A 27,452-nucleotide genomic window follows, 5' to 3' on the forward strand; every position below is an offset into this window, starting at 1 on the left:
ATCAATGTTAATGCTGCTCTGCAGCCTCCACTGAAAACTGGTTTTGCCTAAAAAATCCATTGCAAGCCGCTTTACCCCCTTCTCTCTCTGTTCATTGTTCCCTCCATCTCTCTCCCTCCCTTCCCTTTCTCTCAGCATCACTCCCTGGGAACCCACTTCTTTTCTCCCTCCTCACTATTTCATGTTGCCTTTCCCTGCATCTCCCCCTCCCCTTATTCATCTATGCGTGCTTATATGCGTCTCTTACTCCAATTTTTTGTACTTCACATTAGCCCTTGATACGTCGCAGCCTAACTGAGCTGTCACCATTGAGTGCATCATTTTTGCATCCAACATGTGAGTGGATTTTTTTTTTTAAAAACTTCTTTTCACTATTTTTTTTTAGTGGCCGGAAGCTTTTCCCTTTCTCTCAGTAATCTAGTCAGGGTTCAGTGTGGTAGTCTGGGCAGAGATTGGTCAGGTTGATGGGAGTGAGCGTGGATGTAGGTGGGGGTCGGCAGTAGAAGTGTGCCTCTGGAATCTCAGGATGAAGTGACTGAGGGGTTAGACCCCCGCTAATCCCCGTTAACAGATTAATTATCTTTGGGCAATATCGTGTTGCAGGCTTGTTGTGAAGTCGCTTGGGCGTTAAGCTACGACGGGCTACATTGCAACGATAAAGGGTCCCTTAGGGGTGTCTCCTCAATCTTAATCCCTCTCTCTCTCTCTCTCTCTCTCTCTCTCTCTCTCTCTCTCTCTCTCTCTCTCTCTCTCTCTCTCTCTCTCTCTCTCTCTCGCACTCTCGCTCACACTGAGAGCTCCTCTCCCATCCATCAACACAAGCACCTCTCCACTGTCACCAGACAACCATACAATTATTGGCTATTTAATATTTCAGTAACTGCAAGAGTTATTGGCTTATTTCCCCCCCCCCTCCCTTTCCCTTCCCTTATTTTTTGACATATTTTTGGCATGTCTCTAAGCCATTTTTTCAGGATGGTGTTTTTTCAAGAGCATCAAGCGCTGATGGCTGGCAGTATACCTCTTTGAGTGGGTAAATATTTCACGGACACCGGCGGGGAGAAGATACAGAAGGAGAGGGAAACCTCCCAGCGCGACCGACAGAGGTAAGATACTGATCTTCTCTCTCTCTCTCTCCTCTCGATGATGCTTTCATTATTGATGTGCTTGCAGAGATTAATCACCAATCAAGTGAAATATTATATGCTTATTCTCATTTGGAGCCTTGCTTATCTTTTTCAAAAAAATGCTTAATGGATGCCCATGAATGCATTACAGCCCCTCAAAAATGGATTCATGCTTATCAGATATTAAACCTAATGGGGGAATCCTCTCCCATTTGTAGAAGAAGTGAATAATCTGATGATGCTGTAATGGTTTGATTGCACCCAATTATTTCCCCACATTATCCCTAAATGCTTTTGCACAGTTTGTTTAACCTGCATGAAGATGATATTTCTCTGCTCTGTGGGGATTTGTCGATTCGGTCAGCAGTGTGGAAGCATTTTGTCACCATCAACTTGTCACGCTGGACTCTGTGCACACATCAGGGCACTGATTCGCTGTGACTTACTGACTATGAGCTGCACTCACTTACCTTCGGTCAGCTGCACACACTTTGAAGCCTCATTGTTGGAGCTGGGCATTAATTTTGCAGTTGAACGTGAAGTGAAAATTGAATTTTTAATTGAGGGTATTCTAGACGGAAGGTAACTTCACAGAGCTGTTCATTAATTTGTCCTGGCTGATGTAGTGTGTCACGAGGCTGTAACGCTGCCTCATAAATTACAGTCATTAAGGTTGTTGTTAGGAGGCTGTTTGGACGACTGCTCGTGGCTGTAATGTGAATCATAACAGATTTTATGTGGCAATATGGGAATGTGGATCATTTGAGCTGCAAAAAGGGCCGAGACTAATTACATCGGCTGAAGCTGTACTGTCATAAAAAAAAAAAAAGAAAGAAAAAAAGATGAAGGTGGAGATGAGTCTCCTGTGCTAAAGATGATCCTAAACCCAGCTGACAGAGATGCCTCAGCCTTGCTCTCATTAGCCGCCTCACAAAATGGCCCTTTTCTTTACATTCAGACATCATGGAGTCTTATATCATGCAACTGATTTCATTCTCTGTGTTGTCTGAGCTCCGTGCAGACTGAGCCGGGCAGAATTATCCCCCTGTCTGTTTTTTTTTTGTTTTTTTTTGTTGTCCTTAAGAGCTCATGGTTGGGTGAGAGTCGGTGCCATCTCTCTCCTTGTCGCTCCCGATTTTTTTTCTTCCTCATCTTCCTCTCTCCGCCGACTGAGCTCAAAAAACCAAATTTATTTGGCTTCAGTTATGCAATGGTAAGAGGCATGATAACAAGCTGGCAGGGGACATCATGTCAACTTGAGACTTCCTATCTGTGACACTTGCTGAGTAACTGCTGCTCCTGGACTGTGACCCCCCCCCTTCACGTCCATCAGCACCTCATTAGGTTGCCTCAGTAACTTTCTGGGTTGTGGGAGGATCCTATCTGAACTTTGTCCTGATGTCTGCTATCATTGTCAGATACTACAGTAAGACACACGACCTGCTGTCATATTCCATATCTTTAACTGTTTGATATTGGATTTCATGTGGTGTGTTCTGCCTGTGCTGTACTGTCGTATATCAAACGCCGATTCCCTCTCTGTGTTGACCCACTTTATTGGTGGTGATGGCACAACAAGTCGACTTGAATCTCCTTTGATTGTGGAGCTATTCCCTCTACGTGATTATTGCGCTTTTATCCTTGCCAAAGTCTGATAAATGTCCTCATATACCTCATCTAATCTAATGATTTCACTCGAGACAGATGATCATGAATATAAGCGCAACACGCAGTCTGTTTACGGTGCTGATGTGGTGGATGGATGTGGCTCTCCAAGCATGTGAACCATCATGTTCAGTGCAGTTTTAATAAGGGAAATGGAGTGTTGGCAATGATTCGATTTGTGACAGTTGGGCTGCTGGGACCATTAAGGTGAACAGGCTTACTGTAATGGGCTTAGAGCAGACCCTGTCTGGCCTCTGGGCGAGCTGTTAACTTGTTCTGGACCATAACCGCCCCAAATCTGAATTGGGGGGGGGGAATCGTCTGGGCATGTGGCTAAATCTAACCTTTTATCATTAGCACAGTATTTAACACAATTCTGTGCAGTGCATTGTAAGCATGAATCAATGGGGATAGTGGAATCCCTCAGCAGTGTGGAATACTGTGCTGATTTAAAGTTGTACTGAGTTAAATAACAGCTGCAGTAACAGATAATACAATCCAACACAAACCTTTAATTCAGAGACGTTACTGGATCCTGTTTGACTCAGAAGAAGAACTGTATCTGTGTGTGATATCAGCATTGAGCTCAGCTGTATAACTCTGTGTGTTTAAGCATCAGTGCCGTTGTTGTGAACGTGTCTGAGCTGTCTTTAAAAACCCTCCTTTCTTAAACAGTAAAGCTCTCATGGTCTCTTAATCTGGGCAGGCGGTATCAGAGGCCTACCAGGCTCTTGTCTCGCCCCTCTGTTCCCCCTCTGCTCCGTCATTGTAATGAGGATTGCACTGTATGTTTTGGCTAACCGGATTTGCCCCTTTGTATTTACCCTACTTTCTCCCCCTTTTCCGGCTTTAGTGAGAGATGCTGAACACCAAACAGTGGCTGATGACGGACTCGCTTACATCGCTCTTTGTTCAGTGGTCTTCTCGATGCCTTTACAGTGTGTGTTCTCCTGCAGCAAGACTTCTTCAAAGACCTCATATATACCCTATATAATCCACGCTGCTCCTATAGCACGTCCTCTTTTATAAGGTGAAGAGAGAGGTCTGTGAATAACCATCATTTGTTAGATACAGTCATGTAATCTGCCTCCCTTGGGGGCAAAACCCCCCTGGGTGCAACTAATGAATGATTGTTCTTTATTATCATTTAATCTGTTGATTATGTCTTCGATCACTAAATAGTTTTTTATGCAATGAAATGAAAAAAAAATGTAAATAGAGCACAACGTTATATCTTGAAACAGTTCAAAATCCAAATATATTCATTTTTAGATGATTAAAAAAATCAGTGCTAGAAACACTAGTAATAATGATTATACATTTGATTTATTTAGCAGTTTTCATAATACTCAAAGACATCATTTAAAGGAAAGACAACACAGCACACACATTTTTGTCAGCCTAAAATACTGAAAGCTCTCCTGTGTAGGGTTTAAGGTGGCCTATTTACATAAATGTAATATAATATTCATAATTAGTGTATAATTGTGGAACTATTGTGTTTTTGAGACCCTTATATGAGCCTTTTGTATCTACAGAGGGAGCTGGTCCTCTGTGGTGGAGTCCACCATGTTGCACTGCTGTGTTTCTACAGTAGTGACTATAACTATATATTTTTAGTGGCCACTGTAGAACAGGGTAGAATTAGAGATATTTGGTCAGAGTCCAACCGGTATTTGATTTTTAAAGGTGATGTTAAATATGATATTAGGGCATAAAATCATCCAGTATCAATATATCGTCCGATATACGCATTTTTTGTAATGATCCCTCAAATGCGGTCATCAGACACGATGCAGGCATTATATTTTACAGATAAACAATAACCTTTATTGTCCAAAATGACATCAGTGTAGTGAAACAGTAAGCTTTACTGTGAGTTTAATCTTATAAAAATTATCTCCAGAGGCTTTTTTCTTCACTATAATCTCAAAAACAATTGTTTTCGTATCAGGTCATATCAGACGACACTTGCACAGGGTTCGCTGGGCTCTGATTTACTTTCTTACAATCCAGATAAAATCCCCACACACTGGACCTTTAAATTGTCCAAATTTCCAGTCGATCGTCTGATTAATCAAATAACTGACAAACTCCTTGAGCTCTAAACACATCACAAGCTCATTGTGTTTCTGAATTATGTCTAAAGAAATAATAACACGTAAAGCTGATGATAATATGAATGTACGCAACAAATTACAGTCATTTGATTTATTGGTACTTATGACATATGTTAAATCTTTCACTTAATGTTGCCATCAGGAGCAGATCTGAAAACGGTGAAACAAAATCTAGAACAACACACTCCGACCTCCTCTCCGGCTGATGTGTGTGCACTGATTTACGCTCTTGAGACCTCGTTTCAAGTAACTACGGCTGACACGGTGGCCCTGACTTCTCTCAGGTGATCGCTGCTCATAAATTGTCTACCCCGTCCCCGGATGGAGCGGGGACGAGGTGGCTGAAGCGCTCTCCCTGACCTCTCTGTCCTCTCAGCTCAGCCACGGGGCTCGGGATGTCCTTCACCCCTCCTTACCCTCTTCCCTCCCCTACTGCTGCTCTTACTTCACATCCTGGTTTCCTCTGACCCCTCTCTCCTCCCTCTCCTCCCTCCCTCCCTCCCGCAGGGTGGAGGAAGAGACCAGTGGCAGTGGAAAATGGCTGCCATGACAACGGTGCCCAGCTATACCCCTTCGCTGTGGGTGAGAATGTGTCACGCCCTCCCCCGGCTGGACCTCACCATGCAGATGAAGGACAACATCTTTGTCCCCGACAGCTGGGAGTACCAGCAGGTAACAGACACCTGCCGCACACTGTAACCACATGCTCGACTGTTACTGTCCACGCTGAGAGGCCGCGTTGCGTAATGACTGCAGCCCCGTTGCCCCGCAAATGTGCAGTTGTGTTTAAGTGACTGCCCATTGAATCCTTTAATGTAACAGCAATCTGCAGAGCTATTATGACAGTCCATTAAAACTCATTTTCATGCACAATTTATTGACCTGATTATTGGAGGTGCGACCTCTTCAAGGGCCCCTGGGTTCATATCTAATCTTTTCCCACCTTGCTTCAGATGCTCCGGTGCTTTTTTTTTTTTCCAAACTGCCACTTACACCTCTGCCTCTGTGCATGCAAAGTAGAGATATTTTTACACCATTTGGTTCCAGGATAGTGCGCGGGATTCAACACGGTGCGACTCCTCCAGCAGGTTTCCACGGCTGCTATTGTCTGCACGCCGCCTGACTGAGCTGTGCAGTTTCTGCTGCAACATTGCAAAAAAAAGGGTTTCATCCTTTTCCTCCAACAGGCTCATACAAAACGCTCCAGCTAGCAGTGTCTCAGTGCGTGTTTGTGACTTCTCTGCGGTACAGAAAGAGGAAGAGGGGGGGAGGAGGACGGCGACGAGGACGCAAATTATCCTGCAGAACAGAAAGACAAAAGAGACTGAAAGTGCTCCGAGTGAGAGAAAGAGAGAGAGAGAGAATGAGAGAGGGAATGAGTAATGCGAGGAGGTTGCTGAACAGAAGACCGGGCATGGAGGGAGAGGGAGAGATGAGAGTGGGAGTGAGAGAGAGTGGCAGTGAATGTATTTAAGTAGGTCACAGATTATTAATAGAGATTCAGTGGTGTGGATAGAAAGAAAGCAAGGGGAGAGTGGGGGAGAGAAAAAAGAGAGAGTGAGAGCGTGGGGAAAGAGGGATGGGTGGAGTGGGGCGATGGGGTAGAGGAGGGGCTTCGGAAGAACAGGAGGTGAGATGGAGAGAAGGTGGAGGAGCGGGGAGTGACAGACGGGCAGATGGGTGAAGGATAATACTGTAGATATGTGTCGGGAGGGAAACTGCATTTCAGTAATGCTGACTTTGTGACATGGAGCCTGATCAAAGTCCGATACGGCTTAGTGACATTAATATACAGATCGGGGATTGATGGGGCAAAGCCTCTGAAATGAGTATGAGCGGTCAAGATGCACCTCAAATTAATTGCGTTGAATTCGTCTTTTTGTTGATGTGTTTTTGCATACAGTGTCGATCTGTATCCTTGACTTTTTCCAAGTTATGTTCTCACCATCTCCTGCTGCTAACGGGGGCAGAACTATATGACAAGCTATGGCGTTTAACAGGATTAGTTGGTATTTTAACCCTCCTGCAAAAAATGGAATTAAAGTGCCATTTCTCTCATCCACTGACTCATCCTCCCCTCCTCTTCCTCCTTCCAGACTCTGCTGGTTCTGTCCAGTTTATCGGCCATCGCTCTCGTTATCTCCCTTTTGGTGGTCCTCTCCTTCCTCATACACTACTGCTGCTGTCACCGCGGTGACCGGAGCGAGGGATCAGAGGAGGAGGAGGAGGACGAAGATGGCAGCACAGGTCACGGTTACAGCGGGAAGAAGGGGCGGGGCATCTGCTGTGTCACGTGGGTGGCGGTGGCAGCTGTCACGCTGTGCTGGTGAGGAGCAGGACGCAGCCGTCATTATCACCTACAGGGCTCTTACATTCACACAGGTCGCCTTTTTTCAGTGGAGGAAAAAGTTTTTACTTCTTTACTTGAGCAAAAGTACCACTGAAACACTTTATAAATACACAGGTCCAGGACCACTTATGTAATTAAGAGTTCAAAAATATAATCAGCCAAATGAAAGTGTTAGTAACTGAGAAGTAGTTATTTTGCTGATCTCTTCTTGTAATGAGCCCTTTTACTTTTGACACTCAAAGTACAGTATAATGATACTTTAACTTGTAGTATAGTATTTGCTTATCGTTGTATTTTAAAGAAAAAAACATCTGAATGCCTCTTCAACCTTTCACTATTAGACTGTTCATACTGATGCTGTCACAGCTGCTTAAAGTTGAACTAGTTTAGGCCAGTGGTTCCCAACCGAAGGGTCACCCCCCACCTGTGGGTCACAAAATAAATCAAAACAAACCTCTGATACACAAAATGTGCTTTTGTTTGAGAATCGTTATTATTATTTTAACTTGAGCCTGAAGCTGTTATTCAAGGAACATTCCTGGAAATAGGCTTATTTGCATTCATGCAGATGATACTGCTCAGTATTTTTTTATTATCAGTATTTTTTGGAGCCTTTTTCATTGCTTTATTGGATAGAACAGTGTCAAGTGCAGTGAAGAGACAGGAAATGCATTGAGCGAGGTCACAGGTCAACTTCAAACCCTGGGCCACTGAGGTGTGGAAGACACAGCCCCTATCTGTGGGGTGTTCACTCTACCAAGTGAGCTACCAGAGCGCCGCGTTGCCACTCATGTCTGTAGGGCAGCTGTAGCCATTAGCCGATGAGCTTAGCTTAGCATAAAGCCTGGAAACGGGGGGACAGCTAGCCTGGCTCTGCCAGAAGGTAACAAAGTCGACCAAATCACAAATTAACACACGTTTTCTACGTTTGAATAGAACCTGAGTGGCTGTACTTTATTATACACACACGCAAAAATGTTGATAGGCTTGATATCTGAAATGTCAAACTTTTCCTTCGTATGAGTCTTGTTTGAAGTTTGAAGTAAAACTTTAAAACTGCTAACAACTCATTGATCTTGAATGTGACAAGGCCATCTTTTAATGGGATCACACCATGTTCAGAGCTATGTGTACTCTGTAGTCATCAGAGGAAGAATCATTATATATAATGTAAAGTTGTACAGTGTAGTGGAACTCCATCTCTGCATCTAACGCATCCCTGACAAGTAGTGGGCAGCCAACGCACGGCGCCCGGGGACCAACTTTAAGCATCTCGAGGAACTGGAGAATTGACCTGATTTACATGTTTTTGATGGCGTAAACTATCACAAGTATGGATGATCCCACGCAGGTTCAGCTGGGATTCAAATCCAGGACCATCTTGCTGTGAGGCACCAGTGCTAAACACGCTGCTACTTTCTACATCAATAGTGAGGTCAAAGCATTTATTATCGTAGTTAAAGAAACAATGGAATTAATCCTTTGCTTTCCAGTCTGAATGTCATTTTATAGTGAAACATTAAGGACAAATGATGATATAAAGAAGATAAAAGGTAGAAATGTTAATAATGATAATAAAATTACTGCTACAATAGGTGTCTCCAGGAACATACAGTGTTTATATCATGTGGCACGTGCAGACCCACAGGGTGAAAACATTACCGGCCATGACGCTGTCAGCTGGTAAACACTGGGAACCACTGGTTTAATCCTGATTCAACACTTTGTATTTCATGTGCTTAGCTTGTGTTTCGTCAGTGAAACCTTACACCGAAAAGTAAATACAGTAGTAACTATACTGTCAGATAAATGCAGTAAAAAGTATGATATGACTTTGAAGTGTCGTGCTGTATAGTACTGAAACAAATGCACTAAATTACTTCACACCACAGCCTTTTAGGCGGAACATCAACAAGGCTGTGAGTCACAAGCTGTCACCCTCTCCATCGTCATGTGCTTCTTAGTCTCTCACACAGTCACCACAGTCACTGCAGAGGAAAACAGGCCCGTATGACAGCTGATAGTCATGTTGCATTGCTGCTTCTTGACCACGGGCCTGTGACAGCACTGGGGTTTTTTTTTTTGTTTGTGTGTGTGGATTTCCTCGTCTTTTTGCGTGTGTAGATTATCTCAGCTCGCCCACCTACAGCACAGTCATTTACCCAACGGTGTTCCCTTCAGATCTGGTGACCACGCAGTCATCCAGTCAGGACATTGTGCTGTAGGTAAACAGAAACGCTGTTTCCGTCAAGCACACCCTTGTGCAGCACGAGCCGCTAACAGGAAGCTCAGCTGCCTTTTTTAATGTGAAGCTACAAGCCCAGCTGTGTGCTGTAATAAAATTATAACACAATTTAATGCTTCAGCTGTGCTTGTTGTTATACTCCAGTCCTCTCCCAGCATGTTTATATGCACTGCTGCTGTATCACAGAACATAATGTACTGGAGATCGGATTCTGGCTGTCACAGTGATGTCATCATATAGAGGCTGTATGTTGAAGTGGTTCATGTCTCCCCCTTATGGAGCGCATTGTAATGTGATTCACTCATCTCTTTCGCCGATGCTCAACATAAGAGCTTCTCTGCGCCAGACTGGATGGAGGAAAAAAAAAAAAAAGGCAGTTTACCTCTTGAAAATATTTCATGTGACACCCTTTCCTCCAGATGGTGGCCTTTGGTCACAGAAACAGTCATTTGAAATGCAGCTGCCCTAGACGGCCGTTCACATTTGGCAGCTTGAAATGCAAAGCACACACAGACGCAGACACACATTCCTCCTTTTCCCCCCTGCTTTCTAATCTGGGTCACATACTTTGTGGGAGATTGGGTCATACCATTCCTCTCGGGTTTGAGGGGATTTGACGAACATCTGGCCTGAGCCTTAATCTGAATATTTGAATAACAGAAAGATGTGTAAACACGTCGCTATGTTTAACATTTCGAATATTTTCCTCGCAGCAGCTTAACCGTTGAGTGCTAAGAGTCAGCTTTTTCCCCCATCATCTGTTTATTCCTTTCCCCTGCGCTCCACTGATGGTATGCTCATCCAGAGCACACACATCCCATCCTCTTCAGCTCTATCTCCTTGTGTCACATTCATTTAAAATGTACATACGCAATGAATTAAACATTACAGTTATGCCTCTGCTATCTGTTCTGCTATCCCCCCCCCTTCTCTCTAACACACAGCATACACAGCACACCCACCCACAGTGTTTTCATGTCTTCTTTTCCCCCCCCCTCCCTTTTGCAGTGTTGCCATAGGCGTCGGTTTCTATGGCAACAGCGAGGCTAATGATGGGATGTATCAGTTGACCTCGTCTCTTCTCACAGCCAATTATACGCTAGCTTCCATCGATCTGCTGGTGAGTGCTGCTCTCCGCAAGTAAACTGTCATGCAGAATATCTGGCTGGCTTCACGCTGTTTGGTGCATGGGTGTGTGTGTGTGTGTGTGTGTGTGTGTGTGTGTGTGTGTGTGTGTGTGTGTGCACGTGTGCGCGTGTGTGAGAGAGAGAGAGGGGATGTGGTGTGCAAAGAGAGAGAGAGAGAAAATCAGATACAAACTTCTGTGTCATCGACTTTCCTGTGGTCAGACAGCGGTTTATGTGTCAGGCTACCAAATGTCCTCCATCTACTGTAGACGAGACAGGTCAGAATAACAACGTCAGTCTAGGTGATGAGATACATCTGGATCAATGACCTGTGAATGAGTGGGGAAATCACAGCCCGGCTCATTCGCATCGAAGAAACTAACTTACCAGGTCATTCAATTAGAGCGTGATATCTAATCTGACCCTCATGAAGCAGCAGCATTAGACACAGAGACAGTGGACAGACACTGGAAATAGAATAGAATAAAAGAATAAGAAGCATTACAATGAAACTTAGTCCTGCTGACAGAAAAGTGAAAAGAGCATTTCTTTTCTTCAGAGGCCCCGAGATCCCACATTGATTTGAAGAGTTTGTGGACTATGAAACTTCACCCGACTTTCCATCAGCATCAAATTTGTGGCTGAATTTATTCTTTAAGTGAAGCGATATGGCCCAGTCTTCAATCACTCTGTCACTCACTGAAAAAAGTCATCAGTTTTAGCTCTATCTTGCAGTACAGACTTGCAAAATAATATTGAATGTATGCCTTATGTCTGTAATTCTCTAATTCTGCTGTTAGTAGACAAGGTAGAAAACAATATAACGAGTAGAGTTCAGTACAATGCTGATAAAGATGCATGCTCTGATATTAAACCAGAACTAAAAACTAGGACTATTATCTAAATCTTATTATACTGTATACAATAACAGCACCTGGTGGTATTCTGTACATGGTTAGGGCAAGTGTAGTATATATTAACTTGTGTCAATGATTCATTGGGATCGCACAGAGTAGTACTGGTGATAACTACACAGTGAATCTACAGGATACAGGAATGTTTTTACCAGTAACATATGAATATATTACGGCTGCACAAAGACTCAAAATATAATTGAAATTACAATGCAGCCAAGTGAAAAAGCTGCAATTTTGAATGCAAATCCTGTTCTCAAGAGGTAAGAAAGCATGTTTGTTTTGCACAGACCCCAACAACTGTCACATCATTGTGATTTTATTAGTGTTTTCGGTGAAAATGAAGGTTATGATGCATCATTACCACTCGCAGCTTTTGTCAAAACGATCGCAATTCCATTTTTTAGCCATAACTCCCTAAAACACATGCACCGGTGTTTAATTTGACAGGTTAGATGTTAGATGAAATAACGAAATGGGATAGAGGCTTTACAGAAAGTAGTAGCTACAACAATAACAAATTATTCATCCAAAACATCTAAAATAAAAAGGTGCGAGCTCACCTTTGTGTCTCTACTGCAGCCCTCCGTTCTCTGTTATGTTCTCTTAACCAACTTAATTCAAAAGTAAAAAGGTATTTCCATGTCGGAGGAAGTTTGGATAAACAACTTTTGTTCTTCTTAAAGTGAAGACCACAGTTTCACTGCTAGCAGTCATAATGGATGTTGGACCTGAACTTTCCCTTGTGTTATAGATTATGAGGGACATGCATTAGCAAACTGAGGCACCGAGAGCCCTGTCTTCACATCTCGGTGTCCATTACTCAGACTATTAAAGCCCACCACAATTGTATGAGCATTATCATCTCTACTTTGTGGTTTCCGTCCCACTTAACCCCCCTCACATTCTTCCGTCCTCCCTCTCCAGATTTCAGATACAATCGCCGGGCTGCAGCTGTCTGTCTCTGGCCCTCTGACCTCCATGGAGGAGCTATTTACCGGCAGCAAACCCTTCCTGGTGTCGACGCGGAACTGCCGGAGGCTGTCCGACAACGTGGTCAACCTCCTCTCCTCCATCTCCCTGGCTCGGTCCAGTGCGGACTTCAGCCTGGGGAATGACAGCAGTATCAGCGGTGCGTCCATCATTCCTCTGACTCCAGTTCCTCCCTCCGTGGCTCCTACAGTGGTGCCGACCAGCGGCTTGATGCCCAACCCCTTCTCACCTGGCTGGGCGGCCAACACACTGATGGTCAATGAGGACTACAGGTGAGGCTGCAGTCTAGATGGATGACATGTTGAATACGGCTCAAACACACAGTGGAAAATAATTTTTGTTTTGGATGATTTTTAGTAAACGACAGTAAGTGTTGCATGGATCTGTCCCTTTATTCGGATCCTCACTAAAATATAATTGGGTCTATTCTCGGCCGTGACTCATCCTCCATCCAAGTTTTTTGGAAATCCGTTGAGTGGTTTTTGTGTAATCCTGCTGGCAAACAGTCCGGGCTGAAAACATACCCCCCTTGGCAGAAGTACAAGCTTTAAAGTCTTCTGAACGTGCAGAAATGTTAAACTTTCAGCATCTCTTTTATTAAGAATTAGTAATGCATCACTGATGCAATATTTTCTTGGGTTTAAGTGCAGCGGTTCATTCAACAGGAAAATGGCAGTTTTATTTCTACAGTCCAAAATCATGATCACATCGCCTCAGTGGGCTACATAATCTGTACAGTGAACAACATCCCCTCTGCCCTTAGACCCTCGATCTGAGTGAGGACAGTTTCCAGAAATTAAAGAAACCACAACCACTTGTAGCAGGGAAAACCATGGAAGAAACCTCAGCTCGAGACACGGAGGAGGGATCACCTCTCCCAGGACGGACAGACATGCAGATACAGAGCAACAGAATCACAGAATGTACAGATTTCAACAGTAGATTATATGAAACATAGGTGAAGAATGTGGATCCAGGAGGACAACAGAGCAGTCCCAGGCTGCGCCACACGACCTCCACTCCACCATGGCGACCTAGAAGACGACATGCCACACTAGATGATTAGAAAAAAAAATAAGATTTAAAAAGAACACATATCAGAAGGTTTTAAAACAAAAGTGAGCATTAATGTGTTGGGGTCTGAAGGGTATGACGATCCAGATCTGGCTCATATGTGAGGCAATGTACCCATAATTATTCCCAACCTACCAAACTATGGATCTGTATGAATCTTATATGAATTAATCTTAGATCTGACACGTAAAGATATTTATACCTTTTACCTATGAATGAAAATTAGTTTGGAGTAAGTACATTGAGACAGAAACATCCACATTTCCTGTCAGAATCACAGATAAAGTTATACATCCATTGCCTCACCAACTTCAGTAAACACTGGCAGTGAAAGTCAGCTTTCTGGGAAGGAACATTGAAGCTGTTTATGATTCTTCTCAATCATGCTTTAGCGATTTCCAATAAAATAGATGGCGCAACTACATTCTTATCTTTTCTGCCCGAAAAACAACCTCAATTCTCGTTCCTCCCGCCTCCAGTACTCATTGTTGCTGTCAGTTCTCTAATGCATTCAACACTGTCGGCAGAAACACATTCACAAGTGAACGTTTTACATCCTGTTCAGCGGAAGCATCAGGTGTTCAAATACGATCTGTCCGGAAGTAGTGTTTTAATTAATTAATTTATTTTTTATGTGAATTAGTGCAAGGAAGTAAAGTGACATGATGACGAGAGGCGCAGAGTGTGAATGACATTAATTTATACAATGAGTGAGCTGTTTACAAGTACAGCTTGACTTTATGGTGAACAAAGTTCAAAATAACAAACAAAATCTCCCCAGTTTAAAAAAAACAAAAAACGCCTCAGCACTAAACGGAGGAAGAAAGAAACAAAAAGACCGAATGACTGAACCAAACTCCCTCAGCCAAACAAAAACGGAAGGAAGCAGCACTGAAGCAGTTCACATCGTCGCTTCTCCGAGGACAACAGGGTCATGGACAAAACGCACAATATACAAATATACAATACAAACACAGCCAGGTGACCACTTCACAGCGACCGTTGTGTGTGGCTCGGAGCCCGGATCCAGCAGGATTTATCTGTTTATGTCCTCTTGTGTTACAAGAGGCGGAAGAAACTCTCCTCACCAGCACTTCATAAATATTGAATGTTTATTAAGATGGCTGCGTTTGTTGAGGTAACACGACGGACAAATGTTCTGAAGCACAATGGGGTCGATAGGATGCTTTTATATCCAGTATCCCACAATGAACACCATTTGAGTGATTAATAAAAGTCCATAACTATATCAAAGTGCTGATAAATAATTCCCATCGTTAAAACAATAGGCAAGTGCTTTCTCCCATTAACAGGACCACACGCAGCAAACACCACAGACGTGATTCATCTCCGGCCTTAAACAGAAAGAAGTTGAGTAAAGTTCATCTTAACCTCACTACAGTGGAGTCTCGTCTCCGCCTTGTCTTGTACAGACGCATGTCTCATCTTTTCTTGGTGAAATCCCCAGATCAGCCGTGTTACCAGAATCTTATCACTCTCCTCAGCAGTTTTAATTCTGGGAACAATGGAGAGAGAGAGAGAGAGAGAAAAAAAAAAGAAAAAGCAAGTTTTAATCCCAGGTCAGGTGGAGAAAAATCTGAGTGTGATGAGAGAGTCGCTGTAGATTTCCAACATCTTCAGAAACACGACAGATGTGGTGAGAAATCAAAGTAGAATCTAGAGAGTAGAGCTCGGAGCAGCTGGTTGACTATGACAACGACAAATCGCCCCGTGTCTCGTACATGTCTGCTCCCTTTTTATGTACAACAAGCAGCAGTACTGTAAGTGTTGTGCCCATTTTTTTTTTATCATTATATGACAAAAATAAATGTTAAACTGTGGAGTGCAGGGGAAAGTTGTGGAAAATGTTGGGAAACACTTAACATCACAGCTCAGTAATGCTGTGATTTTAGTGGTATTTTGTTTTTGATAATAAAGGTAAAAATGAAGTGATACTTAACAGTAACCAAAAGACCTACTCAACATTAGCCAGAGATGTTTTAGTGTTTGATTTGATTATTTCCTCTGTAATAAATCTGATTTTTTATTTTTGTTTTGTTTTAGTTTTGTGAATATTTTTGCTAATAACTAACTAATAGCTTGGTAATGACAGCTGGTATATCTTGGTAATATTGGACTCATTGCTATCTTTAAATGTCTTCTGGCCCTTTATTACTACAGAGGCACAATGTATATTGAGGTGTAATGTAACATGCTATCAAAACGTCTAAGCGGACATTGAGTAATGTTTTTTGTGGGTCCTAACTGTTTATCTCTGTGTGTGTTTTTCTCTTTTACAGGTGGTTATCATACGTGTTGTTGCTGCTGCTTGACCTCATAGTGTGTCTGTTCATCCTGCTGGGACTGGCCAAGCAGGCCCGCTGGCTGCTCATTCTGTGAGTGCACACACACACACACACACACACACACACACACACACCCACCCACTTGTATACACAAACCATACAACGCTGTATTGATGGTCAGGGTGTCCTCTTGGCTGAAGAGTTTGTACTGTTCCTCCACAGGATGACCGTGTTGGCCTGGCTGGCTCTCTTCCTAAGCTGGGGCTCCCTGGGCTTGGAGACGGCCACTGTAGTGGTGAGTAGACCCAGAAAAACTGCTCTGGAGGGAGGGAGGGAGGAATAGGAAGTGAATGGGACTGTCATGGAGAGATTGGCTCGTTACAGCTGAGGGAAGACAGCTATAGGAGGCCGAGCCCTGATGGCAGGCTAAAGCTGTGCATGTGTGTGTGTGCGTGCGTGCGCGTGTGATTTCGGTGCCCATTGTGCTAAACCGTGAAAAGACCTGCCTCCTAGGGAACGCTGCAGTCGTGGCAGAGGACCAAAAAGGCAGAAAAATGGGGCAGAGATTAAAGATTCAATGCGTGTGCACAAGCGCATTTGTGAACAAAGTGTGTTTGTGCATCAAAGTGCGCGTACTTCATGTAAGTGTGTTTGCGAGTGTGTGGGTGTTTGGCTCGGAGAAGTAAAGATAGGAGATGAAGAGAAGTGCTTTCAGCGAGAGTGAGGAGGGGGAGAGGAAGAGCGGCGGGGAGAGTGCATCTCCAGATCAGTTTGAGAGAGCGAGCGAGCCAGAGTGAGTGATGGAGAGACACAGAGAGAGAGAGAGAGAGAGAGAGTGGTAAGCAGCGCAAGGCCCCGAGCTGTTACTGTACCTCGGCCCCCTTGAGGCTTTAGTCTGAGCATGCAAGGAGGTGGAAGTGTGAGTGTAATCCTGTGAAAGTGAAATTCACTAACATGCTGCTGGACAACGCTCGGCCGTGTTTTTCAGCGCCTAAGCATGACAACGACGCCAGTGTGCTGCGTCTCTGTCGGAGGCAGTGACATTTATGAAGAACAGATCAGAGGGAACGTTTGAATGTCTTAAACAGAGGACTGCCTCGTTCTCAGTGTGCTCTCTGAAGGGGGAGACTGTGTTTTTTGTCCGGCCCGGGGGTGTGTGAAGAGGGTAAATGGTGGCTGTTTTTCTGCACTGCTGCCTACTTTAAGAGCTCCAGTGTCATGTGGAGCTGGCGGGAGATGTCCCAAAGCCTGTGGGTCCACACAGAGCCGCTCTGTCCCTGGTCACTGACAGGGAAACAAAGGGCCAGCTGTGGACATGCCCACTTTATTCTGTCCCCGGGTCGCCGCTTTTTCCCGTCAGGCGCTGGGGCCTCTCTCTGTGTGTGGCTCTCACTCCCTCTTCTGGTGGGGAGATCTCATGCTGCGTGTGTTTGTGGGCGCACTGACTCAGAAGTAGGCCAGGATGCATAAAGTAATGTATAGAGGTGATATGGAGGGAGAGGCTAACACAGGGGAGGGTGTGAGTGATGAGCTCATGGAAAGAGATCTAGATGTTGGGGGGTGGGGGGGGTGAGGGTATCCAGGCCAGCGTGTGATGCAGGCAGATCAATATTTACGGCCATTCTGTGAACAGCTGTCAGATATCTGAGGAGGTAAGTATGTCAGTCGGTCAGTGTGTCTACTAACTTTTCCCTTGTGATCATTTTTTTTTTTTTTTCTCGCCCTCCCCCTTTTTCGCCTCGTCTCCTCTCCTGCTGTCATCCTTTCTCGCTCTCCCTGTCACTCTCGCTGCGTTGCCAGGCCCTCAGTGACTTCTGCTCAGATCCAAACACGTTTGTCCTCAACTCCACCCACTTCAACACCGGCACCAGCTCAGGTATAGTACCGACCGGTCCCACTCATTCTCCCCCACTTTGTGCAAGCTACACTTCTGAAAGTAGTTGTTTTCCTATTTCTGGGTTGAACTTGATTTTACCTCCCGGCTGTGTCGGCACAATCTCATATGATGACTGTTAAATGTTCCCACATCTTTTCTATCGTCGGTCATTCAGATGTGTTGGATTATTACCTGACCTGCAGCAGGCGCATGAACAGCCCGTTCCAGCAGGTAATGTGACCCTCTTTCAGTCACACGTCTTACGTGCGTAACATTGCAGGCGTTTATGTATGTGAGCAGATTGTACGCCTGACTTGTTCCAGGCTGGTTAAGGACAAATATTTAGAGGACGGGATGCACAGCTGTTGCTGCGCGTCCTGTCCTGAAATGACATGCTCTGCGGATGAAAAAGCTACGCTCTCAGCATATTAATGGTATAGTTGATCGTATAAATGCACTTAACACGCCTGATGTGTTGGCTTCAGCTGCTGACCCAGTCACAGAGGGCGCTGTCCAACATTCACACACACCTCTCCAGTCTGGAAAGAAACGCTCTCACACAGTTCCCCAAAGCTGAGGTATGTTCTCGCAGCTTAAGAAAAAAAACAAAAAAACAAATTTTCCGTCACCTTCACGGCGATTCCTCTAAAGTCCAACTTTCCTTCACGGCAGAAATCACTCAGGGAGGTTCAGCAGATACTCAACTCCACAGAGGGCAACTTTCATCAGCTGGTGGCGCTACTGAACTGCCGAGGCCTGAACAAGGTAACTGCAGGTGCAAGCGCGTGAAGACGGTAGCTGTACTCAAGAGCGTCTTCATTCTCATTGATGTGTTTATCAATTTTCCTTTCAGGACTACATTGACTCTTTGAAAGGCCTTTGCTATGACGGGATGGAGGGACTGCTCTACCTCTCCCTCTACTCTTTCCTCTCTGCTCTGGCCTTCACTGCCATCCTCTGCTCTCTGCCCGGTGCCTGGAGGAGCTTCCCCAGGTGAGAGAGGGGGAGTATATGTGTGGTGCACAGACAGAGGAAGTACAAATACTGTTACTATACTTAAGCAGATTTGTCAGGTACCTGTATTTTAGTTGAGCGTCTATTTTTCTGACAAAGTTCTACTTATACTGCCTATGTTTTAACACACATATCTGTACTTTCTACACTTTACATTTTCAAAACGTTTGTTACTTTAGGTTGAATGCATTTGTGTTGAATTAGCAATTACTTTAACATCACAAGACCGATTTCAGCCCGTCACGTACTGCAGACGGCACAAAAATGAAATGACGTAAAGGACGTAACAAAACAGGAACAGACGGGGCTGCAGGGTCTCCCTCTCTGTCTGTTCCTGTTTTGTTACGTACTTTACGTCATTTCGTTTTGCTACGTCGGTGTATTTTCTCATTCTCCCAAAATGTCGGTATTTGAAGTCCTGGGAATGAGTGTGTCTGGGAACAGCTCGGATGAATCCTACTGATTCTACTATTGAGTTTAACTGTCTTTGAATTATATTAATAGGACTTGAAGTTCAATTAGCTTTGCACAGAAATAGCAGTTAGAAATTACCCTCAGAGAGAAACTGTAAGGAAGTTGAATCAGTACTACTTTTACATTCTTTTTTTTCAGAAGCATCTGTACCCTTGCCACCTTTGTGCAAAGGAATAGTGTACACGCTGCAGTTGTTTCTGTCAATTTCTAATAGAAATGAGGACATGCAGGACTTTGTTGATTTCATGAACTTGCACCGCTTCATACTCTGAATTTCTTTGCATAACCGCTGCCAAAAGCAGCAAAAGAGCGTGATGGTGGGAGCCAGCCTAGATTGAAAAGAGAAGAACTAAATCCATCTTGTCCCACAGCGCCGGGGAGGAGATGTGCTCCTCTGCTCCTTCAGTCATGAAAAAATATGTGCAAACTGTCCTCAATCACATAATGACTGCAAAATGTTGGAGGTTCTGCATGCCATATGATGCCGCCTGGCATGCAGCGTGGAAAAACATTGGAGTGCAATTGAGAGAGTTGGTTCAAATTTTGCCAAACAGCATCACATTGAAAAATGACCAATAACAGCCGGAGGTTTGGCTCTCCTTAGTCCACTTCAAAGTGAATTAGATTTGTTTTTTTTATGTGAACTGGTTTTAACTGAGTTTGGTCGTCAGGAGTTTGTCGAATCTGCCGAGAGAGATTTGGAGCAGGTAGTTTGTTCCAGGTTTGCTGCAATCCATGAGAAAGAAGCCTCTTGGAGTGTCAAGACAGCGGGATTATATAACATGTGATTGGTTCTGTTGTGTGAATAAGTCAAATATATTTCTTTCCTTAAATATTACTCTTTAATTAACCATAAGGAAGAGATCAGCTGGATCTTTCTCTGAAGAAGTCTTTCAATAAAAACAGATATTGGTGTAAACTGATGATGGAACTTTGACAGACGGTTTAATAAAGACACAGTGGTGGTCATCGTCTCTGCTCACACATGTCCCCCTCTCTCTCTTTCATGGACGACAACAGTGAATCAGAGGAGTACGAAGACTCGGACAGCGAGAGTGAGGACCCCTTCACCTCCCATCAGGCACGTAGACAGACGGCCTCGGGGTCTCAGCGAGGGGCCATGGCCCCCTTCTATAATTACCCGGGGGCCGGGTGGACACCCCCCTTTTCTAGCGCGCCGCCCCTCCCGTGAGTAACACCGACACACAGACACAAAGACAGACAGACAGACAGATCGCCCCAGATGTTACATGAGGAGGAGGTGGAGGTTGCTCTTAGATACAGCTCTGGCACCCAGCTTGTGTTTCTGTGTCGAGGTCTGTACCTCTGGGCAACTTTTATACAGGTCAGGGATTGTAAAAAGGTCCAGGATGCACACAGCAAAACAACACATAGACACTGACGGAGACATTGTTTGCAGACACATAGTCTCTCTGGTGAAGACACAAAGACACAGTCACACACACACAGATGTCACTGGAGGGTAGTGGAAGTGCAGTGTAGTCAGCTAGGTTCACACACACTTCTCCTCTAGGATTAGTCCAAGTCCACAGAGCTGTCAGGTTCAGCACACGCATTGCAGACAGACACACAGACAGGTCAATATGGACTACAGTGTAGGCAGAGAAACAGACACAACGCCAGAGGTCTGTCTGTCTGTCTGTGTGTCTGTCAATCCGTCTGTCGAGTGTTTCCGGACAGACGACGTAGGCCGCTCGCTCATTTCACAGATCTTGTCTCAAATGGCGTCCTGTCTCCTAAACAGCAGTAAGACTACTGCTGTGTTGGGGGGAGGATGTCATTGATGAGGCAGCGCTCGTATAAACTCCGGTCCGATGTGAGGCTCAGGTTCACTATAGGTAACCCCCCCCCCCCCAAAGCCCCAGCCCCAGCCCCACCCAAACACCCCTCCAGCATCACTCTCATCTGTCTCCTCACTGTGGTGTCCAAATCTCTGGATCCGTCCCCCCCCCCCACCTCCTCCCGCTGCTTCTGTCTTCATCACACCTCCTGCTTCCTCTCTGGCTCTGGCTTTCTCATCTTTTTTTTTTTTTTATGTTTCTTCCCTGTCTCCCTCACTGGTGTTTCTAAGCTGTAGTTAGCGCTCTGAGAAGCCTAATCGTGGACTATTTGACTTCCAATTCTAACGTCAGCTGATCATCTTGACTGCTCCCACATCTAATATTAACACAAAAAAATAAGGATGAGGATGCTGTCTAAAAAAAAAACTAAACTGAACTGTCAAGGCTCAGGAACTCAGCTAGCGCTAAAAATACAGTCCACTCCTCTTAAATGGAATCTGCTCGGGAGTGCTTTAAAAGCTTTCTGGGGTTTATCGTGCAGATAAACAGATTCATTAGGAAAACAACATTACGGCTGAAATGGGACTGGTGAGTCACACCCCAGCTCAAAATGCATGTAATTGCAGATTATTGTATAAATCCTGCAGTGCATCATCAGTCAGGAGTGGTCTGTATGCCTGACGCTGGGTGCCGGCAGTACTAATACCTCATAGTTATACTGAGTGCTGTGTTTTTCCGCACTATATTTCTAACCGCTCTTTCTCCTTCTTTCCTGTTACCTTGTCCTTGGGTCCCGTCACCCCGCGGCCCCCCCCCCTCCGTCCCCTCTGTCTTTCTCAACGTGTCTCACCCCTGTTTCCCTCTCTTCTTCTTCATCCTTCCATTCCTCCTCTTCCCTCTCTCTTCTGTCCTTGTTGTCTCTTTCTATCTCTATACAGGACTCCAAACGTTTCCTCCAATGGCAACCCTGGCTATGAGAGCCTCCCCTTGACTGACAGGCAGTCCCCACCCCCCTCTGTGAGTTCCTCTGTACTTGTGACGCCATCGCAATCTGTGCCATTTTATCGCTGCTCCTAGTGCACACGCTCGCTTTAATAATCAGTATCAAACGGACTAACATGGTGGCGAGGCTTCGACCTCGCAGGACCCCTGCAGGCTGGCCTTTTGTTCTCTTTGCTCCAAACTCGTGCAACAATATGAAAGGTCACTTTCACCGTTACTAATGAACTTGTTCATAACTCTTTGTTACTAACGTCAGTCTGAGAGCTCCTCCTGTTTCATCCTCACTATCTGACCATTTTCATTTGTTCTTTGCCTCACAGACACTAATTTGATAAAAGAAGAACAAAAAAAAAATCACACCCCAAGGTCCCCTTACAAGCTGTTTTCCAAGGTTTTCACCCATATCTCGTGGTCTTTACCTGTGGATGACCATGTGATGTACAAAGATCTGATGTGACCTGACTTATCAAACTCCAGCCACAGAGCAAGACCACAAGATCTCAATAGAAACAGCAGTTTGACAAAAGAAAACACACAAACACAAACAAACAAAACTAAAGACCTCCTTGCTACCTTTTCCAGAGTTTTTGGTCAAATCTCATAGTTTTCATCACTGCATATATAAACTAGTTAATAGTTCCTTCCTGACTAACCGAAAAACAGTTTAACAAAAGAAGAGGTCACCAGATTAACGTTTAGTCACATCTCATGGTCTTCCACAGCAGATACAGTCTGAGTCACAATTTATCACATGGCCACACACTGTTGTATGACAATTTCACAATCTCCTTAAAAAGTAAGCAAACTTACATTGTATTGAGGAGGCCCATGAGATGCAGTTGCAAGCGTTGCGTGATGACAATCAAGTTATCTCCACGAAAAGTGAGCAAACAGCGTGTGATGGAGGAAGACCACGAGATGGAAATTAAATCTGGGAAAAGCTAGTGAGTGGACCTTGAGTTAATTTATTAGCATTACAGTCTTCTTAACTGGCTCTAACCAATTTCAAGTTTAGAGGAAGGAGTACACCGTGCAGTACCTTCACTTCTCCTTTTGAGTTTAATTAGAAAAATCTGGAGGAATGTACTGAAGCCAGTCGGTCAGATGGTGAGAAAACGAGCTCTCAGCTGTTCCTGATCAGTCGAACTCAACATGCGTGAATAACAAATGTTCTTCTCTTCTCTCTTTTTTTTTTTTTATCCTCTCTCAAACACCTTTTGGACCATCTCAACCTCTCCTCTGTTGAACCGTCTGTTCTGGACGCGCAGTACTCTCCCAGCATGCTGACTGGTTACGGGGGAAGTCAATCACACCCCAATCCTGCCCATTCGCGGAACCTGTATTCACGTTGATTATTATTTTTTTGTTAGGAAATGTATAGAAAAAAAAATGTTTAGTTTTCATATGAATGGACACTTTACTGAAATGAAAAAGAAAAACTAATCTAAGTACAATGAATGCTAGGTGTGAATTCAAAGTGCGTAACGTCGGTACCACTGATATTATTATTAGAAGCACTTAAAAAGATTCAGGTCTACGTGGACTGTTGATATACACAACAGTGATGATGCTGGTAAGATGGTTGTGCAATGCTATGAACCAAGTTCCACTTGGTCTAAATTCTTTCCCCTTGTCTGTCCAAACTCTGTGTAAACTGTGAACAGTGGTGAGGCAAGTCAGAATGGTATTGACGTTACTACGTTGTAGTTTTATATTCTTAAATGTATCAGTACCACCATTTATTTTTAAGTTTTTATATAAATATTGTTGTAGAAAAGCACTGGCACGTAGCAACACGACACATTTTTTTCTGTGAATGGTTATGCAGTTCCTTCACTTGGTATCATTTTTTTATTATTATTACTTTTTATAGGTGGCAATTCTGTATTTTCCTTGTATTACCTTATGGTATTCTGTATATCTCACTGTCTATAATATCTGAATAATCATCAACCTTTGCTCTTAAAGAAAAAAAAAAAAACTCGAGGGCTACCAAAACCCTGTTTTAACGATTGAACGGAGAACTACAACTGCCACTCAAGTCTTGAGAGTGTAGAACTACAAATCCCATGCAAATGACAGCAGGTACATAGCAATATGATTCTTGCTACTGGTGCTGCAGTAGCCCTACCGTAACTAGCAATAATACCTATGTATAGCATCGGGTTTCTGAGATCTCTCCAAGATGTTTTGTGTATATATGGTATGGTATGTTGGAGATTTCATTGAATCCCCCGTCCTTGCCGACTGACCTTGTTAACCCCTTGAATTGAGTTTGTATGGTTATCAATGCTCCTTTTGAATGGCATCCTTTTACACTCAAGAGTCTAATATAAATAAAAATAACTTCAATAACCTTCACCTTGTCTTCATCGTGTCTGCAAGTCAGTAAGAGACACACACAGCATGCTTTACAGCACATTCATACTTAAAACAGGAGGTCAAACTTTAATATAAATAAGCTTCAATATTATGAACCTCTGAGCTCAGCTTTAAGTGTAACTTAGTCACTAGTGTGTACCAGAGACAGTCTTCCTATTCGTTTGGATATGCATAGATCAATAGGAGAGACAAAATACAAACATGAACGGTTACATACAGTTACGGCACCAGTGTCTTTGCATGTTTGACTCATTTACAACTTATCAAATGTAGTGTTTATATTCCTGCAAACTTTCCTTTTGGAATTTAAAAATGAAGCAATCTTCCAGTATTTCATCAAGGAACCTAAAAAGGAAGGAAGGGTTTGCTGTGCTGTCAGCTATATTGAAGTCTATGGGATATTCGTGGAGAAACACGCTAAAACCCGACATATCCACGTTGTGTCACTTCTGATGAAGAAACGCCTGCGGAAGAGTAAAGAACACACTTCAGAGAGCAGGTTAACGATGGATTTCCTCTATCGACATGTTGTTCCTCCCTTGATTTCATTTGGGAAAGGCTCCTGTTCGCAGTGTAATGGCAGTCTCAGCGATATTAGATCAGACCAACCCCGTCTGGTCAAGTATTTCAATTACTGGTCGTTAACCTACTCTGTGAAGTGTGTTATAGACTTCATTACAGCTGGTTCCTTGACTTCGATAAAAACCTCTGGACTCCTTTGTTTTGTCAAGGAATCGTTACCGTGTGGATTCAGCTGCATTATCACACGTCAGTAACTTCACTGGCGAAAACAAACCCGAGGTTCACAACGTTCACCCTGCAAGTTTTAAACTGAAGCTGAAGGGAAAAAAAAGCAGGCTGCATGGAAGAGAACAAAAACACACACACACACACAACATGTGGCACACTTTGTAGTAAATGGACGCAAACGTGAAAAGACACTGGCGGTCCTTCAATGCCTCACCGGGTGATGCCTTCGCAGTACCTGTGCCTGTACGAACACACACCAAGACAAACAGTGCTAACACGTCTAACTCTGCAGTGCATAGAAGGTTTACAACAAAAGGTCTTAGGAGGAGATGGTGTGCTCAGCTGCTGCTCGATAACTGATGGATTTTTTTGACACGACCATATTGTACTTACAGTATACACTGCTCTAATGATGGCAACTTGATGGATGATATCTCACACGGCAAATTCAGCTAAACCGTTTTCGTATTGTTTTAGTAAACAAAGAAGTCCAGTTATCCTTATTACTCTGGATGTTTTTTTTTTTCATGCACAAACACTGCAATTTTCCTACCACAAAACAGTGAAAGTTCAGTCATACGTCACAGCTCCAGTATCATCCAATTTGCCCTCAACTTTGTTAGCGTATATGCACCTTCCCAGTGTTAAAACAAAAGTACCAAGAGCAGGACAACGTAAAAACATGGGTCATATCGGAGCAACAGCTTTTACAATCAAAAACAGTTTGTCTCAGGAGTACACCGCCCGTCTCTGCTTCTCTTTGGAATTTCCTCTGTGTGTAGATGTTAAACGTATTTTAGTGCATTCCCTGAAGAGTTGTCTGTAATGAGGTGTCTGTTTATCGAAAAGAATGTCTGTCATTTTCCTAGAGAAGTTTTTTTTTTTTTTTTCCATGCTAAGTGAAGGTACGTCCTGTCCCGTGGCATCACTTCTTGGGGTTGTCGGGGTTCAACCACGAACCGTCCTCCTCCACCTCCCGCCGCACGACCAGGAGCATCTCCGCCACGTCCTGAGAAAGCTGTTCGCTTAGAAATGAGCTGAAAGAGACACAAGGGCGACAGAAGAGAAAGGGTTGGATAAACTCTGGACTCAGATCAGAAGAGTGCAGCGTTCTAACACAAACAAACAGTGAGGTAAGCCCCATGTGATCACTCATATGGGATGACTCACACAGTTCAAGCAGCAGACAATGGCCAAGTTTTGATGTTATTCAGAGCGGAGCCACACACGCAGACTGCATGTCTGGCTGGATGTTAAATGCCAGTTCTTACCGTAGTTCTGCTTCTCCCCCGATGCAGACAGGACTCTTCAGTTTGGAGTCGAGGTTGTAGTACTGTCCGTTGACCTGCCGAACCGCGAGCCAGTGCCGCCGTCGGAGGGGGAGGGAAACGATCCCCAGAGACACTCGCGATGGGACATTAAGAATAAAACCCTGGACCTTTGACATGCAGAGGCTCTGAACCGTCCTGCATGAGAGATGGCCAGATATGAATATTAGTTAGTCGAGCAGAGAGAGGCACTGAGACGAAACTAAACCCACAGTCCAGCAGCATTGAACAACTTAAACAAATCACCCACAGGCTTGCAAAGGCAAACGAGAGACAGGAAACGTCATGTCAAGCCACAATCCACAATTCACAAAAGGCCAAAAAAGAAGCGATTAATGCATGTAAATTGTTACATAGATTTAGCTATAAAATATAAAGATATATAAAGATATTATTTGAGATTTTCTAAATAGATTTCTAATCATCAAACTACAAACAAACTTATTTATCTTTTGCCAAAGATAAAATATGAGAAATGCACAGAAATGCAAAGTTATTTGTATTGTTGGACGGATTTGTCCTTTAACCACAAAACGACACCTTCTGTATTTCAGCTAAATGTGTAAGTGCAGTAAGGCTTGAAGATGCAGAGCGTCTCACCCACCTGCGTTTGTCCCACCACACCGCAGCCAGCTCCCTGCTCTGTAGTGCCGCCATGATGACGTTGACATCATAATTTCCTGTGCCTAACACTGAGCGATGAGGATTCACCACACACTGTGGAGCCAGCCTGCAGAGAAGGAGCCGCAGAGTATGTTTTAGAAGGGAAAGTCCATCTCATGTATATCAATACTGAATATTTTAAACCAGTACCAGCTCCACCTCTCACTTTCTTTTCACTTTGACACACACACACACACACAACAATACTTCAGGTCCTAAATATAATATTTCGAAAGAAAG

At 44.0% G+C, this 27,452-nt stretch overlaps 2 protein-coding genes and 1 long non-coding RNA gene across 6 annotated transcripts in view; 1 reads left to right on the forward strand and 2 right to left on the reverse strand.

The window, feature by feature from the left end:
* On the forward strand, positions 1 to 25,418 carry ttyh1 (tweety family member 1). 4 transcript variants are annotated; one of them, XM_037073052.1, is made up of 16 exons: positions 1 to 336; positions 963 to 1,106; positions 5,420 to 5,584; positions 7,009 to 7,238; positions 10,516 to 10,627; positions 12,476 to 12,813; positions 15,916 to 16,011; positions 16,144 to 16,216; positions 17,722 to 17,797; positions 17,973 to 18,028; positions 18,283 to 18,375; positions 18,470 to 18,562; positions 18,651 to 18,790; positions 20,306 to 20,473; positions 22,026 to 22,104; positions 23,358 to 25,418. In XM_037073052.1, the coding sequence occupies exons 3-16, from the start codon at positions 5,450 to 5,452 to the stop codon at positions 23,439 to 23,441; spliced, it is 1,773 nt and encodes a 590-aa protein (XP_036928947.1). In that variant the 5' UTR covers positions 1 to 336; positions 963 to 1,106; positions 5,420 to 5,449; the 3' UTR covers positions 23,442 to 25,418. The 4 variants fall into 4 exon arrangements, with proteins under 4 accessions (XP_036928947.1, XP_036928946.1, XP_036928948.1 ...); XM_037073051.1 differs by lacking the exon at positions 1 to 336 and having other exon boundaries at positions 421 to 1,106; XM_037073054.1 differs by lacking the exon at positions 1 to 336 and having other exon boundaries at positions 725 to 1,106; positions 20,306 to 20,366.
* Positions 14,934 to 23,351, reverse strand: LOC119005448. The gene is made up of 3 exons (XR_005070510.1): positions 22,900 to 23,351; positions 16,078 to 16,240; positions 14,934 to 15,131 (listed from the first exon to the last, which is right to left on the reverse strand). It is a non-coding gene; the product is annotated as an uncharacterized LOC119005448 (long non-coding RNA).
* Positions 25,044 to 27,452, reverse strand: part of josd2 (Josephin domain containing 2) — a 4,560-nt gene continuing 2,151 nt past the window's right edge. The window contains exons 3-5 of the mRNA XM_037073055.1: positions 27,154 to 27,279; positions 26,493 to 26,687; positions 25,044 to 26,258 (exon numbers count right to left, since the gene is read on the reverse strand). Coding sequence (XP_036928950.1) covers positions 26,147 to 26,258; positions 26,493 to 26,687; positions 27,154 to 27,279 — 433 coding nt within the window. The 3' untranslated portion in view covers positions 25,044 to 26,146. The remainder of the gene's footprint in view (positions 26,259 to 26,492; positions 26,688 to 27,153; positions 27,280 to 27,452) is intronic.

The sequence above is a fragment of the Acanthopagrus latus genome, chromosome 17 (assembly GCF_904848185.1).
Source record: "Acanthopagrus latus isolate v.2019 chromosome 17, fAcaLat1.1, whole genome shotgun sequence".
In the NCBI taxonomy this organism is placed as follows: Eukaryota; Metazoa; Chordata; class Actinopteri; order Spariformes; family Sparidae; genus Acanthopagrus; species Acanthopagrus latus.